This window comes from Centruroides vittatus, unplaced genomic scaffold (assembly GCF_030686945.1).
Source record: "Centruroides vittatus isolate TY-2023 unplaced genomic scaffold, ASM3068694v2 contig_620, whole genome shotgun sequence".
Lineage (NCBI taxonomy): Eukaryota > Metazoa > Arthropoda > Arachnida > Scorpiones > Buthidae > Centruroides > Centruroides vittatus.
This window is the reverse complement of record NW_027122381.1, coordinates 3,677,285-3,694,176: the sequence shown is the minus strand read 5'-3', so window position 1 is coordinate 3,694,176 and position 16,892 is coordinate 3,677,285. Positions and strand designations below refer to the sequence as shown.

The following is a 16,892-nucleotide window of genomic DNA, read 5'->3' as shown; positions in this document are numbered from 1 at the left end:
TAATGACCTGACAATGCATAAGACATTAAGAAAATAAAATAAAAACAAGAGGGAACAAAAATAAACTGAGATTACTCACGACACCTTCATAAACCTGGTAAGGAACGATCAATTAATCATGCCACACGAACACTAATACACCCATTGGTTCTTTCTCCCTTTGATTACATTCCTTCTTGAAATTACATTTACATCCCCTTGATGGAAACAGATTGCCTCTTTTAAGAAAATAGTCTTATGATTCCAGTCCTCACTTGTCTTTGAAGATGTATCTTGTTGTCACTCGTTGGGCAAGCATGCTCCACGATCTCCACAGAAGAAGAAACAGAATACCTTTCACACAAAGTCTCTCTATTTATATCTCCTACTACTGGAAGTCCAGCTCTTTCACATGATATGCCTCTGAGCCAAACCTGTGATTTCTTGTACACAACCCAAATAAGGGCGGCACGGAAAAAAAAAGCACGTAAATAAAATAAAAACAAAAATCCGGTACAGAAATAAAGGCACACTGGATACATAATGTATACACAAATACACGAGAAAAAAAATACATATATACATATACACAACTAAGTAGCAAAGCACTACACACATCACACATGCAATTTGTTATTTTCTGCTGAAGTTTTTGAATGTACCCATATTCAGACATTTTTACATTGAATATTACCATTTAACTTCCAAAAGAACACAAATTCAAAACATTTAAACATAATATCCAAGTGGAAAATCACAAAATTATATCTTTAGACATTATATTTAAACTTTTCAAATGTGTTCTTTTTAGAATTTGTGATTATGTTGAATGATAAAAATTAAACAATACTAGAAGTATTAATGAAAAATTTGTTATTACAATTGCAGTTATAAAAGTTGTAAAGTGTTTTTAACTTTTATATTTAACTAAATATGTACTGTACTTACCATATTTTGGTGGAATCTCTAAAATAAATATTAAATCTGTTACAGGAGTATCTCTGTCATAAGCAAGTAATGTTGAATTATCAATTACTGCTATTTGGCCAGGTTCAACAAATAACTGCTGTTTCACAATAATTGGAGGTTCATCATTAATTAAATGAATTGTGATGTTAACACGAGAAATTGACGAAGACTGTCTTCCATCAGTAACATGAAATAAAAAACTATCAGCAACTGGTTCAATATTTAAGTGATCATTCTGGATATATTGAATATATAAATCATATAAGTCTTGTAAAATAAATGATGAGATAGGAAGACCTATAAAAGACTTTTCTGAGTCTGAAACTAAAAATAAATTATTTTAATTTATATAAAATTATTTTATTAAAAACTTTAAAGTAAAAATAAATTTTTAATAATAAATAAAAATATTCATTATTATAATATATTTTATTTATCTATTATATATTGAATTCTCCTTAGTTTATTTTTTTTTTTTTAGCTTGTTGCACATAAAATTGCTGTAGAGAATTTATCATACAGCAACACCAGATGATTGATTATATATAATTTATTACCTAAAATGAAAAGGTATTTTTCGGATATTCACTCTTCTACAGTCCTAATTTTATACAAATCTAATAAAATGAAACAATAAATTATATGGATTACATATATTTAAGTCTTTAAACATGAAATCAACCAAAATCTGGTTAAATCATTTGAGACACAACTGGCCAAATGGAAAGTTGTTTGGCAGGATCTGCTAAAAAAGCTTCCCTTGTATCCCAAGGGACTTAAACAATTTCGTCTCCAAATACAGAAAAAGAATAAATTTTATGAGCTTATAGAGTTAATACATTACATAATTATATACATTAAAAGTTCACTAAAATTAAAAATATCTGAACTGATATAATGATAACTATACCATTAAAAAGGGTAAAACTAGTAAAACTACAATTAAATTAAAAAATGAAAAATAACCATAAAATACTATTAAAATGTGATAAAAGGGTATACCTGTAAAAGCTAAAAGTTGCTGATAAAATTGGAAAATCGGGTGTAAAACAAAGAAAGATTGTTAATGAAATACTACAACCATTTAAAATAACACTAAAAAAATATATAAATAGATGTAAAGAATTTCACTACACATTCATCAACTACACTGATAGTCACTAATATTGATGAATAACAGTTATCTCAGATAAAAGATCATTTTGTCTTTCATATTAGTCTCTAACATGAGATAAAATATCTCACATATTTATCTAGATATAAACTTTGAGATAATTATCTTTACCTTCATTTTCCTCACACTAATTATTAAGTGCATCTTTAATTGGGCACACTATTTTAGTAATAATGGCTGCCAGATCTCACTAATGACAATGCTTGTATTAAACTGTCTGAAAGGTTCCTTTTAAAAAAAATAGAGATAATGCCTTATGTTGTTTAATTTAATAAAATCATTATGATATGAATGTCATATAAGAATTCAATTTACAGAAACTCTCATATAAATATTAAAACTTTCTGTGATCTGAAACAGATTGAACTTACTCTCTCTTCTTTGAAAGATTGAATTTAATCATAATCTTGTAATTACATACTGAAAAATTCAAATTCTATGAAAAATCATTTTTAAAAACAACACTTGTGTTCATTAATAACACAAGCATACAAAAAAAAAAAAAGTTTTGGTGCCTAAGATTTTTAGAACTGATTTTAGCTATATTTGAGTCGCTGAATCCAAATATGAAATCAGTTTTTCTCTATCAGCTCTACTTTTGTAGATCAGTTTTTTTTTTTTAATGTTCAGTGCTACACGAAATGTGCAGCTCTAATTCCAGTTTGTACAGTTCTAAATCACATATGCAAGGATTGATTCCTGTAATTTTCCCCATAGTTGGTCTGCCGTCGAGTTAGTTCCAGGTAAATCCACCAGATGAAGTAAGCACCCGGTAATGAATTGACGTTCAACGCTTCAACTAGAGTTGAGGTAAGTTTGTAAGTTCTAGCCACCCAATGTATAGATGAAAGTTGGCCTCTCGTGACATTTGTGTTAAGGCGAGAGTTGTTATAAAGTTAACCTAAAACGTACTGTGTTCTAGATAATTTTATTTGTGTTATTGAATAGAAATAAAATGAGTTCAAGTAGAAGTTGTGGAAATCATTCTGATGTGTTTTGCTACATATGCAGATAATATATATTAAAAGAAAACAGAAAAATTATTAGTGACTTTGTAAAGAGAACTTATCTTGGATACTTTGGTGTTAGGGCTTGGTGATCAGGATAAAAGCTGGGCACTGCATCAGGTCTGTAAAACTTGTACAGAACATTTACGACAGTGGACTACCGAGAAAAGAAAAAGTCTGAAGTTCGAAGTACTGATGGTTTGGAGAAAACCCAAAAATCACTTCGATGACTGTTATTTCTGCATAGTAAATATTAATGGAATCAATTGTAACAACCGTAGCAAGTGGACTTATCCTAATTTAGTCTCTGTAAGATGCCTGGTCCCTCACTCGGAGGAAGTGCCGATTCGATCGTTTCACCAGCTACCAGAGCTCTGTGAGGACAAGTATCCCTCTGATCCTAATGAAGTTGACTGTGATTACGAGAGAATGTCATGAATTCCTCAATGTTTCAACCAGGATAAGTTAGATGACCTCACCAGAGATCTCAACCTGACAAAAGAAGCTTCTGAATTATTGGCTTCCAGGTTGAACAAGAAAAATTTACTGGAGCAAGGAACCAAAATTACCTTTTACCATACAAGAGAAAAGGATCTGCTATCCTTCTTCTCTCAAGAAGACAATCTTGTGTTTTGTCATGAAATTAGAGGACTCTTGGAAAAAATGGGTCTTCTTGAATATTTTTCAGATGATTGGCACCTATTCATTGACAGCCGAAAATGAAGTTTGAAATGTGTCCTTCTACACAATGGAAACAAATATGGTTCAATACCAATTGCTCACTCAACGAAAATGAAAGAAGAATATAACACCATAGCTTTGGTCTTGGAGAAGATAAAGTATCATGAACATCAATAGGTAATTTGTGTAGACTTAAAAATGGTAAACTTTCTCCTTGGACAGCAAATTGGCTACACCAAATATCCTTGCTTCTTGTGCCTCTGGGATAGCAGAGACAAAACAGACCACTGGGTTAGAAAAGAGTGGCCTAAGAGAGAAAACATGGACGTTGGAGAAAAAATGTCATTAACAACAACCCCTTAGTTAAATGAGAGAAAATCATCTTTCCTCCACTGCATATCAAGTTAGGCTTAATGAAGCAGTTTGTAAAGACTTTTGACAAGAACATATCATGCTTTGCATATATAGGGAAAAACATGCCTCAGTTGAGTATGAAAAAAATTAAAGCAGGAATATTTGACGGCTCACAAATAAGACAACTCATTAACAATCCTGCCTTTGTAAATTCAATGCTGAGCAAAAAACCTGGACTTCATTTGTTGCAGTTGTCAGAAATTTTCTATGCAAATGCAAAGCTGAAAACTATGTTGAACTTGTAAACAAGATGCTTAACAGTTTCAAATCCATTGGGTGTAATATGACTATTAAGGTGCACTATTTACCCAGTCACTATTTACCATGTCACACAAGAATTAGCCTCCGTTAACAGCATGCACAGCACTACAACTGAAGAAGATATCTTCAAAGAACTACACAAAACATTGATAAAGTATAACTTGGACTGGAATCAACTCCAAAGTGTGACAATTGATAAAGGAATAAACACGTCTGATGCAAACATCGGTGTGGTTGGGCAAATTAGAAAAGCTTGTAAAGGTGCAGGAGCAGTGGTACCAATTTTTCGGCACTGTATTATCCTGTGGCCGTCAGCCATATTTTATTTATATGTATATATATAGTTCATAAGTTGTAAATACACATATATTTTCTATCTTCCTTCTTCCTTCATTTCTATTCTCTTATTTCCATTCCTTTATTCTTTGTCTCAACAATCTAACCGTTATCGCCGGAGGGCAGGATTACCCATTCTAAGAACTAAGGGGGAGTGTGAACAAAAGAAAAGAGGAAGCCCTGAGGACTAAAGGGTAGAAGAAAGACCACTTTTTGGCTGGACCTCGGAGGGAACAGACGTCGTAAGCAGTGCTCCAGATTCGAGAGAGAGTGGAAGAAAGGGGACTGCGGCCGAGAGAGAGGACCTGCCAAGACCAGAGAAAAAAAAAGGTACGAGGGCCTATAGGACACTGGGAGAATTGGAGATCCTAGACATCGAACTGCTGGTTCAGTAGAGAGAGAAAGGAGATCACGATTGTGAGAACACAAATCATTAAGAATATCGACTAAACCACTTGGACCCCGAGTACTTTCTACCTGCCTTTCCATCTTTTCTTTACTTTCCTAGGTCTATCTGTTTCCTTTCCTTATTAGTTTTAAGATAGCTATAAGGTTAGTTTTAAATTAGTCATTAAGTTTAGTTTTTAAGTCGGGTATAGAAGTTTTATGTTACGCGCGCGTGTATCATCACTTGTATGAGAATAAGTGGCAACCCCCCCTTCCCCAGCGGGAATACTCAAGTTGGGATCTTATTGTAAATACAAAAGAAAAGAACCGTGTTCCGGGAGTAATAAAGGATTATTTAATTGTATACAGAAGTTTTTTTTGTTCATATTTGTAACGTTTATTCGCAGACTTACAATTCTCTCGGTACGAACAACCACAATCCATCAACAAGCACTATGTGTAAAACATGTCGATATGAGCTGCATTTTGAAACCAGTTGTTTCTGTCATAAATTTTATTCAATTGCATGCATTCAATCATCACCATTTTCGGTCTTTTCTCGAACAAATTGAATCCGAATCCATTGACTTTTCGTATCATACTGCAGTTTGATGACTGTGGAAAAGTGCTCTTGCAGTTCTTTAAGCTTAGAAATGAAATTAATATATTTCTTGGAGAGAAAAATCACCCAAACCACTTTTATCAGATGCCGAGTGGCTCTGAAAGTTGGCTTTTTTTGCAGATGTTGTGACACACATGAATAACTTGAACTTAAAGCTCCAACGTAAAAACAACTTAATTTGTGATTTATTTGCAAAAATCAAAGCATTCGAAGCAAAGCTGATATTGCTCGAAAGTCAGATGAATGAATGAATATAATTTTACCTTTTTCCTGTGCTGTGAAGAATTGAATACAGAAACTGATGAACAATTGAATACAGAAACTGATGAACAATTTCCAACCATATTTGCAGTAACAGTCAGTGCAGATTTAAACAATAATTTCAAAATCGATTTTCTGATCTTGACACGAATTCGAAGGAAATTTGGCTGTTTCAAACTCCATTTGACTGCAACGTTGCCAATGTTTCGAGTCAGTTTCATGTAAAAATTATTGATCTTCAAGCTAACGATCAAATTAAGGATAAATACAAGGAAGGGAACATAGTCGATTTTTACAAACTTTTGAATGCAAAAGAGATTCCAAATTTAAAGCAATTTGCTTTTAAATTTATTTCTATGTTTGGGACTGACTACCTATATGTGTGCACAAACTTTCCAGGACAAAGTATCTGAAATCAAAGTATAGGGCAAATTTATCAGATGATCATTTGTAATCATTGGTGTTTCAGATTCTAATCCCAACTTTAAAGAAATTATTCAGCAAAAAATACAGTTCCATCATTTCCATTGAAAGTTGCATGAAATAATTTTCTAATTACGTGTAATTTAGTAATGTATAATTTTAAAGGCCTATCGCCAATCCGGATGCATTAATTTTAAAGAAGAAATGAATCTTTCTACTACATGGCAGTGCTTATTGAAAGATGAATCGTGACTTGATTAACAGTATAATCATAAGGGATAATTTTATTATGACGTGCACTCAATGTGTCCCCGTTGGTCAAATAGTATTCAAAGCTGCTCGTGAATTCCTTCCATTTTAAAAATTTTTGGAAGCAAGGCACGTTCTAAATTTTTAAAAAAACCTTTAAATCCAGTTCCAACAAAAAGAACTAATTAAGCGTGACGAAGATCCCAGGAGGGAAACCAAAAACGTTTGCTTTTTTGAAAGTTTTCACACTGGTGATTGGTCTTTGGGTGCGAGTATTGTTTTTAAAAAACCAGTGTATGAGAGAATACATTAGACAACGTTAATTTTAACAAAATGTTACAAATTATCAAGTTTATGTGTCAGTTCTGATATATATTACTTTTTTCTTATAAATTTTTCTAATAAAATGTATTGAAAAATATCGTATTTAAAACTAAAGATATTAATAAACGTACGTGATATTTTTCATATAGATATAACGATAATTTGATTTTCAGTAAATTTTTAAAATAACATCGCCTAACTGACCTATATTGCCTTAGGAGGGATCACAAAATAACATAAACAAATGTAAACAAAATGTCAAAGGAAAAAAGTTAATAGTAGTGATGTAACGAATAGTATATTCGACCTCAGCCGAATACCGAATATTCGGCTAGGAGAATGGCCAAATACCGAATATTCGGCCAAGAGCGTGGCCGAATGGCCGAATATTCGGCCAAACTATTCGGCTTCATTAACGCACGTACAAAAATTGGCACGCAAAAATTATGGCAAGGATCGCACACCCTGCTCTCTATTGGCCCGCTGTCACTACGATTTTTTCTTCCAGTAGGTTTAAATTATTTAAATTAATTAATTAAATTATGATTATTAAAGTTAATATGAGATAGAGCCAAACGTCTACCTCTAGTGCCAAATTGGTTTATAATTTATGTAATAGCCATAAATAGCCCGATACGATTCGGCAGTTGTTGGTATTTAGATGTAAGTTATAACTTATAAGTTATTTTATTTGCAATCAATCTTTTTATCGCTTCAATTAAGCAGTAAAATTTTGTTTTTACTACATATTTATAAACTGAATAGTTTTTACTCTAAGGATATACTTTAGTGGGGAGATTTGTGGTCTAGTTTCTCCCCAGTTGTGGAACAGTTCAAATATATCATAGGGGTGTTTCTATTTGTGAAGCTTTGTGATATTTTGTTGTTATTGTTTTTGTCAATATTTTTAAAATTAACATGATTTCAAATGTTATCTTTTGCATATAATGAAAAATGCTCATTCTTTGCTTTGTATATAAAATAAATTATATATTAGTTACTCATCTTCTGGAAATAGATAAATAATTCTTTCTTTAAATACTATAAGTTTCAATAAAACGTTTCGTAAATCATTTTAAAATATCGTAAAAAATATTAAAATATACAACAATACGAATATAACATAATTAACAAAACAATAACATTAATGCCCGATACATTCTAACCTACACGCCATCAATGCCATAAGATATCGAGCTAGATAAAGGCTATAATATTATTTAATTACGAAATAATTTAATACTAGAGCTAGTTGCTATTTCTTATTAACTTTAATAATTATAATTTAATTTTCAGCATTAATAAAAGTTACCAAAATGATTAATTTACTGTGTTTTTGTTATTTCTTATTCCTGTTTTTAGGTATTCGGTATTCGGCCGAACAGTGACTAAATATTCGGTATTCGGCCGAATAGTAAAAAATAGGCCGAATACCAAGTAGTAACCGAATATTCGTTACATCACTAGTTAATAGGACTGAGATTTCTGGGCTTCTTTTGTGTATGTAAGACATTATATGATTGTAAACTGAAATACTGACTAACACACTGACTTACATACCAGATAGCCAGGATTCAATTCTGTGGAGTAAGCAACAAAATATTAATTGCTGCTTTTGGCCCAATCGGCCTTCATTGTAATGAGTAAAGTACCTATCCCAAATTTTACACAGTCCATTTTATGCAATTTTGAAATATTGCAGCCAACAAAAAAAACTAATCCTCTTTTAATGCCATCAAGTTATTTTACACCGGAAAAACCAGTTTATATGAAAATTTTAAAAATTTATCTTTTTGTTTAAATTCTGTTATTGTTAAAAAATGTTACTTGTTTCTTGAAATCATATGTTAATTTTTCTTTTTTAAGCACAATACAGTACTATATGTACTATACAACAGATAATGCTATATGTTGATTTTATGTTTCCTATGTACAGTATGTACCTTGTATTAAATACACCAGTGTGGTGTATATTTATGTACAAACAATGTTAATGATAAATGATGTTAGAATAAAAAAGCTTGTGTTTCTTTTGTAAATTGTTTAGTTTTTGATTCCATTGAAGTTGTAGATCCTATCAAGCATTATTCTACAAGATGCATGTACTGTACATTTTTACGTAATATTTTTTACATTTTTACATTTTTTTACAAAAACAACCAGAAAGCAATGCAACAGACTAAACAATGATAGTCGACGAGATTTCCAGTTTCGATACCCAATGCTGACACTGACCAGTATCGATACTTTAAGACTAATACTGGTATTAGTTTAAAACTACTCGTGATACTGACATTGATACTTTCGTGGTATTAGAACATCCCTACTTATGGGAGAAGACAACAAATATTTTAATCTACATAACTGAAGATGAATTTAAAAATTATAGAAGTGTTAAGACATTAAAATTATGAAAGTACAAACCATTCGCTTAATGTTATTTGAAAATTTCCAAAGGGTTAATGTTAGCCTAATGAAACTCATATGCAACTCATGTTGAGATTAGTTACTGCTTCAGAGTGCTATTGAGAGTTAAGAGAGTTAAGCATCTAGAAATCTAGAAACAGTTAATAGTTTCAGATAAGCTGCTTCAAACATCAGATACTAAACTATGTTGCAACCAGGCTGGTTTTTAAATTCATGGTCCCGATTAATTATTAATTTGTCTGTTTTCACAGAAATTGTGAAATTATGATAAAACAAAATAAATTTATAAAAACTTTTGCAAGTATTTTAATGGTTTACACTCCCACCCAAACTTATCCTTATCTTATCCCTAGACTAAGAGTGACAGAAAATGTACTTTTAAAATTCTAACTCGCAAATATCCCTGGCAAATATTAGGTCTGTTCCAACACAAGTCCCTAACTGGTGTAAAACTGGCATGTGCATTATTCAGTTCTTGGCTGTAAAATGACATTACACATGCCTTGTACGGTTTCAAATTCAAACCAATCAGGGACTTGTGTTGGAACAAACCTATTGTCTAAATCAGCAATTTTAAAAAGGTGGAAACACTAAACTGAACGATGTCTAACAAACATTCAACAAGGGAAAGACTAGTTTGAACTTATTGATGTGGAAAAAAAGTGAAATTTATATTTTAAAAGTACATGAAAATTGTAAGCCAAAACTTACAATAATTCCCAAAAACTAGCACGTATTTCATGTGGAAAGAGCACCAAACTGAAGTATGTGCCTCTTCCATATGAAATATGTGCACTTCTATCACAATTTAATAAAAAGTACTTTGCACACAGTGGTCACAGAATTGAGAGTTAACTCTTCATATTTGAACTTTAGTCTTTTGGATGTCATTGCTATATGATTTGGGACTGGCTTAGGTCAAAATGATCTTGTAATAATGCCAGCCTATGCTAGTCTATATCCTTTCATTAAGATAGAAGCAGCTATTGCACTAACCAAAACATTACAGGTTACCAAAAAAAAAAACATTAACTCAAGGTAAATACAAAATAGTTGCAGATTACATGGATCTAGTCTTTCTTATTCATACTTTGTGTGGTACAGCAGATTTTATAAACAAATAAGAAGCGGGAGGGTCTACAAACTTCCCTGTCTCTGGTAACATACTGAGTTGGTAGACTCATCGATTGAAGCCAGAAGAATCCACTAGAATCAACAAATATAACCTAACATTAGGCTCATCTGCAGATACATTGATGACTCTGGCAGCTCTGTCTCGAATTTTATCACCGACATAAATAGCATTATTGTGGATATTGTCCTAGAGTCTGACCAATCTAGTAGCTCAAAAGTAATGTTTTTGGATCTCAAAATATTTGCTTCAGGTGCCCAATACAAATTTTTTGAAAAAAGCCAGAAAATATTAGTTCTTATATACCTTAGAGACTTACTGACTCAAGCACAAATTAGCAGCTTTTAGGTCCCTCTTAAACAGAACAATCTCACACTCCTCATTGTTTATGCATACAAAGCAGAAATTAAGTTAATAGTCCCATTTCCCATGGGTTTCTGTGCAGGATAATAAGAGATTTGATTGGAAGCTACTTTTCTCTTAAAAGTTGAGGAAAGATAGCCTACTAATTTAGCAGAAAAGGTCCTACACATGTGATTAGTTATAAGGTATTAGCTGCATTAGTGTCGTCATATATATGCAGATTTCAATCGAGAAGCTACCCAGTTATGCAAAGTCTCATATCCAATAAAGACCCTATAGAGAAAACTAAAATGTATATATAGTTACACTTACAAGGGGTATGCAGGAGGTTGTCATCACCAATTTCAATGAAATTTTATGGCTGTGTAAAATTTACTGATATTTAAACTCTGCCAAAGCTGCAAGACCAAGTATTCAGGCATTCTCAAAAAAATCACTATTAAAACCCATACAAAAATGCCATTTACATGATCATGACATAGTGTAATTAGATAAGGCAGTGTGTGAATAGTTTTAATATGTGGGTTCAAATCCTGTCTGCAATAATTTTTTGTTTTTACATTTACAATTTAATCTTATTGTTATTAAATTTCTTATGTACAATTTTTATGCCATTTTTAATTATTAAATTTAAAATTTACTATATTTTATGAAATATAACAGAATTCAAAAATTATTTTCTGACAATTTAAAGCTTTTGCTACAAAAAATAGACATGTCATAAATGCTTACAATTACTGTTTCACAATAATATGACAACATTTTGAGTGGTATTTATCATAAAAACGGTTAAACATAATGGTTTGGTGTACCATGCACAAACAATCATTGCTATTTCTATTTGTTTTAATAACAGAGATTAGAAAACAAACTTCATTGTTTTTAAAAATATTTCTTTTGCGTGTTATTTGAGATGCAAACCATGCATATCTTAATACGTCACAAAAAACTGTTGCACTCGTTTGTAAATTAGAATGTGTATTTTAATAGCATCTTCACAATTGTCTATTTGTCTATAGGCTTTAAGGAGATAGCTACAATGCACTAGAGCTCATTGATACCATAGGAATATCCATATCTCACAAACCAAATACAGTATGAGCAAAAACATCTATAAAAATTTGTCTGGCATGCTTAATGGTTTTATTTATACTGTCCATCATTAGGGTCACTGGAAAATGAAAAGAGAATCCTGGCTGTTAGCCTCCCTTTCTAAATCAAAGGGACCAACCAGATGAACTCCAGTGGTGCCCTGATCTCTCCAATAAAATTGAATCATCCAGGCAGAAAACAATCTTCTTTGTCTAGCTTTCTTTCCTGATTAGACTAGAGTATCTACCTACTAATATATTATATACAGTATATGTAATATATTTTTTGCTGGAAAAAGTAAAATGGTGTTGAGTTGCTTATTATAATATCTTTCTATCCTTACACATGAAATGTAATATAAATGTATTGATGTGCATATAAAATGTAATATAAGAACCTACATTATGTTAAACAATACAAAATGCAATTATAATCTTATATGTATTTTCTAAATATAAATGATAAAATAAAAAATATATCTTCGACAAATTTAAAAACTGTTTTTAACAAATTTAATAACAATAAGATTAAATTATAAAACGTAAAAAAAAATATTGCACACAAGATTCAAACCTGCATATAAATGCTCTTCACGCAATGCCTTACCTAACCACACCATGCCACGAACACATGAATGGCACTACTGCATAGATATTAATAGTTCTAGAAAAACTTCATCATGATTTTCTTGAGAATGCCTGAATAGTCGGTCTTGCAGCTTTGGCAGAATTTAAGTATAAGTAAATACTACAAATCCACAAAATTCCATCCAAATCAGTGATGACAACCTCCCGAGTTCCTCATTAGTAGGGAAGGTAAGAATTTTTTCTATGTGAGTTCAACATATAGATCAATTCCCTCTATAATTAGAGAACACAACAAATTGTGTGCTAAATCATTTCTTAACAGTACTACACTCACCCAGTGGGTGTTAATGAAAGAGATCACACTATAAGTTGGGATGCACCTATTGTGCTAAGTAAAATTGGACAGATTTGTGTAAAATCAGAATTACTAAACAACCTTTCATTCATGTTATCTATAAATACAGTGAAACTTCTATATAACAAATTTGCTAAAACCTAGAAGAATTTTCTGTACAAAAATCTTCACTATAAAAAATTTGTTATACAGAAATTACTCTCTTTGATAAATAAAGTATTATTTTAACATAATATTTTTGTTGTTTTATGTAATTTAAATTAATGTAAATGTAATATATAGTAATATATGTAATAAACATAATAATCAGTAAATGTAACATAAATACAGTAGTGGCCAAAAGTAGAGCCCCTTACCCTTGACATACAGTATGTTTTAAAAATGCGACCTCTATTTTGTTTACCACCTACTACATAATTAATATTGCAATAGTTGAAAAGAGCTCGAAAAAAAAAGTCAAAATACTCAATTAAATCAAACAGATTTTATTTTAAATCTGATTTACAAAAGAAAAAACAAAGTTTTTATACTTTACACTGTAACAAAAGTAGAGCTACCAAAGGAAGTATGCAGGTTTGTTCAGTATTTTTACGACAAAATATTAGAATTTTGTGGCGTAACCAGAGCTTCTGATCACTGCACCACATCTACATCCCATTGAATCAACTAAGTTGTCAAGCAGTGATTTGGGAGTCTCGAACCATGCTTTTTGAATGAAATTCTTCCAGATTTAAATATGTACACTGGCGTATACAACGCTCAACTTCATCCAAAAGATTTTCTATGGGGTTTAGGTCTGGAAATTGGGCTGGACATTCATAAGATTCACCCTTTTCTGTTAAAATCGTAGCTTTACCAAATTTGCCGTGTGTTTTGGGTTGTCGTCCTGTTGGCAGATCCATTTCCTTGGCATCGTACGACGTGCACGAGAAAGCATTTGATTCTGCAATATGTCCCGATAAACGGTTTGATCCATTATTCCATTAATTCTATGAATTGGACCGTACGCCTGATCAAATGATCCAACTGTGGCATTGTATTTTGTGGTCTACCTGACTTTTTGGCAGAAGGAACAGTCCCATATATTTGAAAACACTTCACCACTTTCACAACAACAGTTTTATGCACATTGAAGATTTTACCAATTTCAGTAAGGTCTTTTTTTCCCTTCAAACACATATGTACCATTCTTTGTTTGATATCATTTGATAACTGTATTCCTCCAGACAATTTAGTTGATTCAATGGAATGCAGATGTGATGCAGTGATCAAAAGCTCTGGTTATGCCACAAAATACTAATATTTTGTCCTAAAAATACTGGACAAATCTGCATACTTCCTTTGGTAGCTCTACTTTTGTTACAGTGTAATTTATAAAAACTTTTGGACGATCAAGCGGTACCGGATAAGAAGGTTAAACGAAGTGAGTGCTTATTAAGTTAACCGGTATTAAAGACGAGTAGATTGATATAAAAACTTCGTTTTTTCTTTTGTAAATCAGATTTAAAATAAAATCTGTTTGGTTTAATTGAGTATTTTGACTTTTTTTGTGCTCTTTTCAACTATCACAATATTAATTATGTAATTGATGGTAAACAAAACAGAGGTTGCATTTTTAAAACATGTCAAGGGTAGCTCTACTTTTGGTCACTACTGTATATATATGTAAGAGATTACACTATAAGTAATTAATAACATAATTTATATGTAATTTTAAGTAAGTTTACATTTAAGTGTGAAAATACAATTTAGTTTAACTAAGTTTTCTTAAATAAATCCATAATTTCTGTTGCACGGAACAATTAAAAAGTGTTCTCTCTTCGTAACGTGCCACCCACTCGTTAAGAGCATTAAAACTGCTTCACCTACATCAACATAAACAGCTTCTAGTACGTTTTGTTGTAAGTCTGTCATTGTCGACTAATTTCAAAATTGATTCACAATTTTTTATTACGGTTGATTAACTATCAAATTTTGCTGCAATGTCTTTCTTTTTTGAGCCTTTATCAACTTTCCACAACATATTTTTAGTAATGCTTAAGCACTATATTAACAGTTCTTCAAATTCCAGCTGACTGACTTATTAAATAAAATAACACCTCACTAACCTAGAAAATTAGTCCAGCAGTTGTCAAAATTATCATCTTTATAATGTTTTAAACATTTGTTGATTGTGTGAAAAAAACATCAAAAAGGTGATAATTTTGACAACTGCTGGACTAATTTTTGAGGTTAGTGCAATTTTATTTTATTTAATAAGCATTTGTTAAGTGTAAATAGTTTATCTGTCAAGGAGGAAATTTGGACCTAATCTCTCTCTCTCTTCTTTACAACTCATGTGAAGGACAGATTACAGGATGGTTTTAAAAGATAATGACAACTATTTCTCACACACGGGCCATGGTTTTACATAGTGTTTACAGATTGATACCCAAAATCAAATCTAAATTTGAACTCTACCTAGATGGCGTAATCGACTTTTAACAATCAACTGTCCTTACGAATAATAATTTAACTTTGTTATTTAGAAGCATTTCACATATATTTTTGGCCAGAAAGCAGTGTACAATGCAAAAATTTGTTATACAGAGAAATTCACTATATAGAAGTTTGTAATATGAAAGTTTGACTGTACGTTAATGTACTTAATTACTAGGATTCTGCCACCCTTAATGACAGATGGATAGCGGCCCTAAGGATGTGTAGTTGGGAGAATATAATTAAAAAACTATAAAACAGACAGAAATAAATTCTGTACACAGTCCTTAAAAGCATTTTATATATAAGTAATGGTATTTTGCTGCTTGTAATTTTGTCTGCATTGTGTTATCTCCACAATGCAGACAAACCACGATGCACATATTCGTATTCATTGCATATCACGCAAGTGTCACAGTATGCAATGAATGTCTTTTGATTTTGTCATTTAAAAGAGTTTGATCTCAAATTTGATTTTACAAATGCTCTTCACATTCTAACCATTACTAGTAAAGCTGATGATGTTCTAGTTCAGGATGAAAGTGTATCTTTTTTGTAAAAAGTTTGTTGGTTTCCCGAAGAACAAGAATAAAGAATTATTTACAGTATATTTATTATTCTATTTACTTTCGTCAAGTTATTTTTTTTTATATCTACTTTTCTTGACTTTCCTTAAATTAGTAAATAAAACAAATTATAGCTGACAATGATTTACTTAATAAACAAATTATAAAATTCAACACAACTAATTTATTAATATAACAATCTGTGGCTTGGAAGAATAAGGCCAATGTCATGGGCATTTATCTTTGACATTGATCCTTTTTCTTCCATGTCACAGATATAATCTGTGACTTGAAAGAAATTTCATGGAATAATCCTTACATCGTTTTTGATTTTCAAGATATCCATATTTGGGTTGAACGTCAATGATTATTGTCAGATCGGTTGCCGACGTGTCTTCGTCGATAACAGTAAATATATCAGGTCCTACAATAACCATCTTGCTTTCTTCTACCTATAAAATATATGTTTTACAAATCAAAATCAAACTCAAATAATTTACTGCAGGATCTCTTACATTATGATGTTCATAAAAAATAGATCAATTCCATCATAAACTAATATTTTGTCATAAATTTATTAAAAAACCAAAAATGATGTTTCTAATTTTCAAATTTTTATTCCTATTCTTACTGTGGCTAAACGCTATTATTGTACTGTATAGTTATATTTTATATTATATTAGAATATATATTTTCCTTCCTTCTTCCTAGTACTATTATCTTCCCTTCCTGGTATTTTCTCCCGACCGGTGCTTAACGGCGCAACAGCAGGCGGTCTGTTGTGGACAATGGGACAGTATGCAAC

General features: G+C 31.4%; 1 protein-coding gene across 5 annotated transcripts in view; it reads right to left on the bottom strand.

The window, feature by feature from the left end:
- Nucleotides 1-16,892, bottom strand: part of LOC136979441 (extracellular matrix organizing protein FRAS1-like) — a 522,959-nt gene that overhangs the window by 181,090 nt on the left and 324,977 nt on the right. For all 5 annotated transcript variants that reach the window (XM_067275439.1, XM_067275436.1, XM_067275435.1 and 2 more), the window contains 2 exons: nucleotides 16,407-16,539; nucleotides 928-1,272 (listed from right to left, as the gene is read on the bottom strand). In XM_067275439.1, the coding sequence (XP_067131540.1) occupies nucleotides 928-1,272; nucleotides 16,407-16,539 (478 nt within the window). The remainder of the gene's footprint in view (nucleotides 1-927; nucleotides 1,273-16,406; nucleotides 16,540-16,892) is intronic.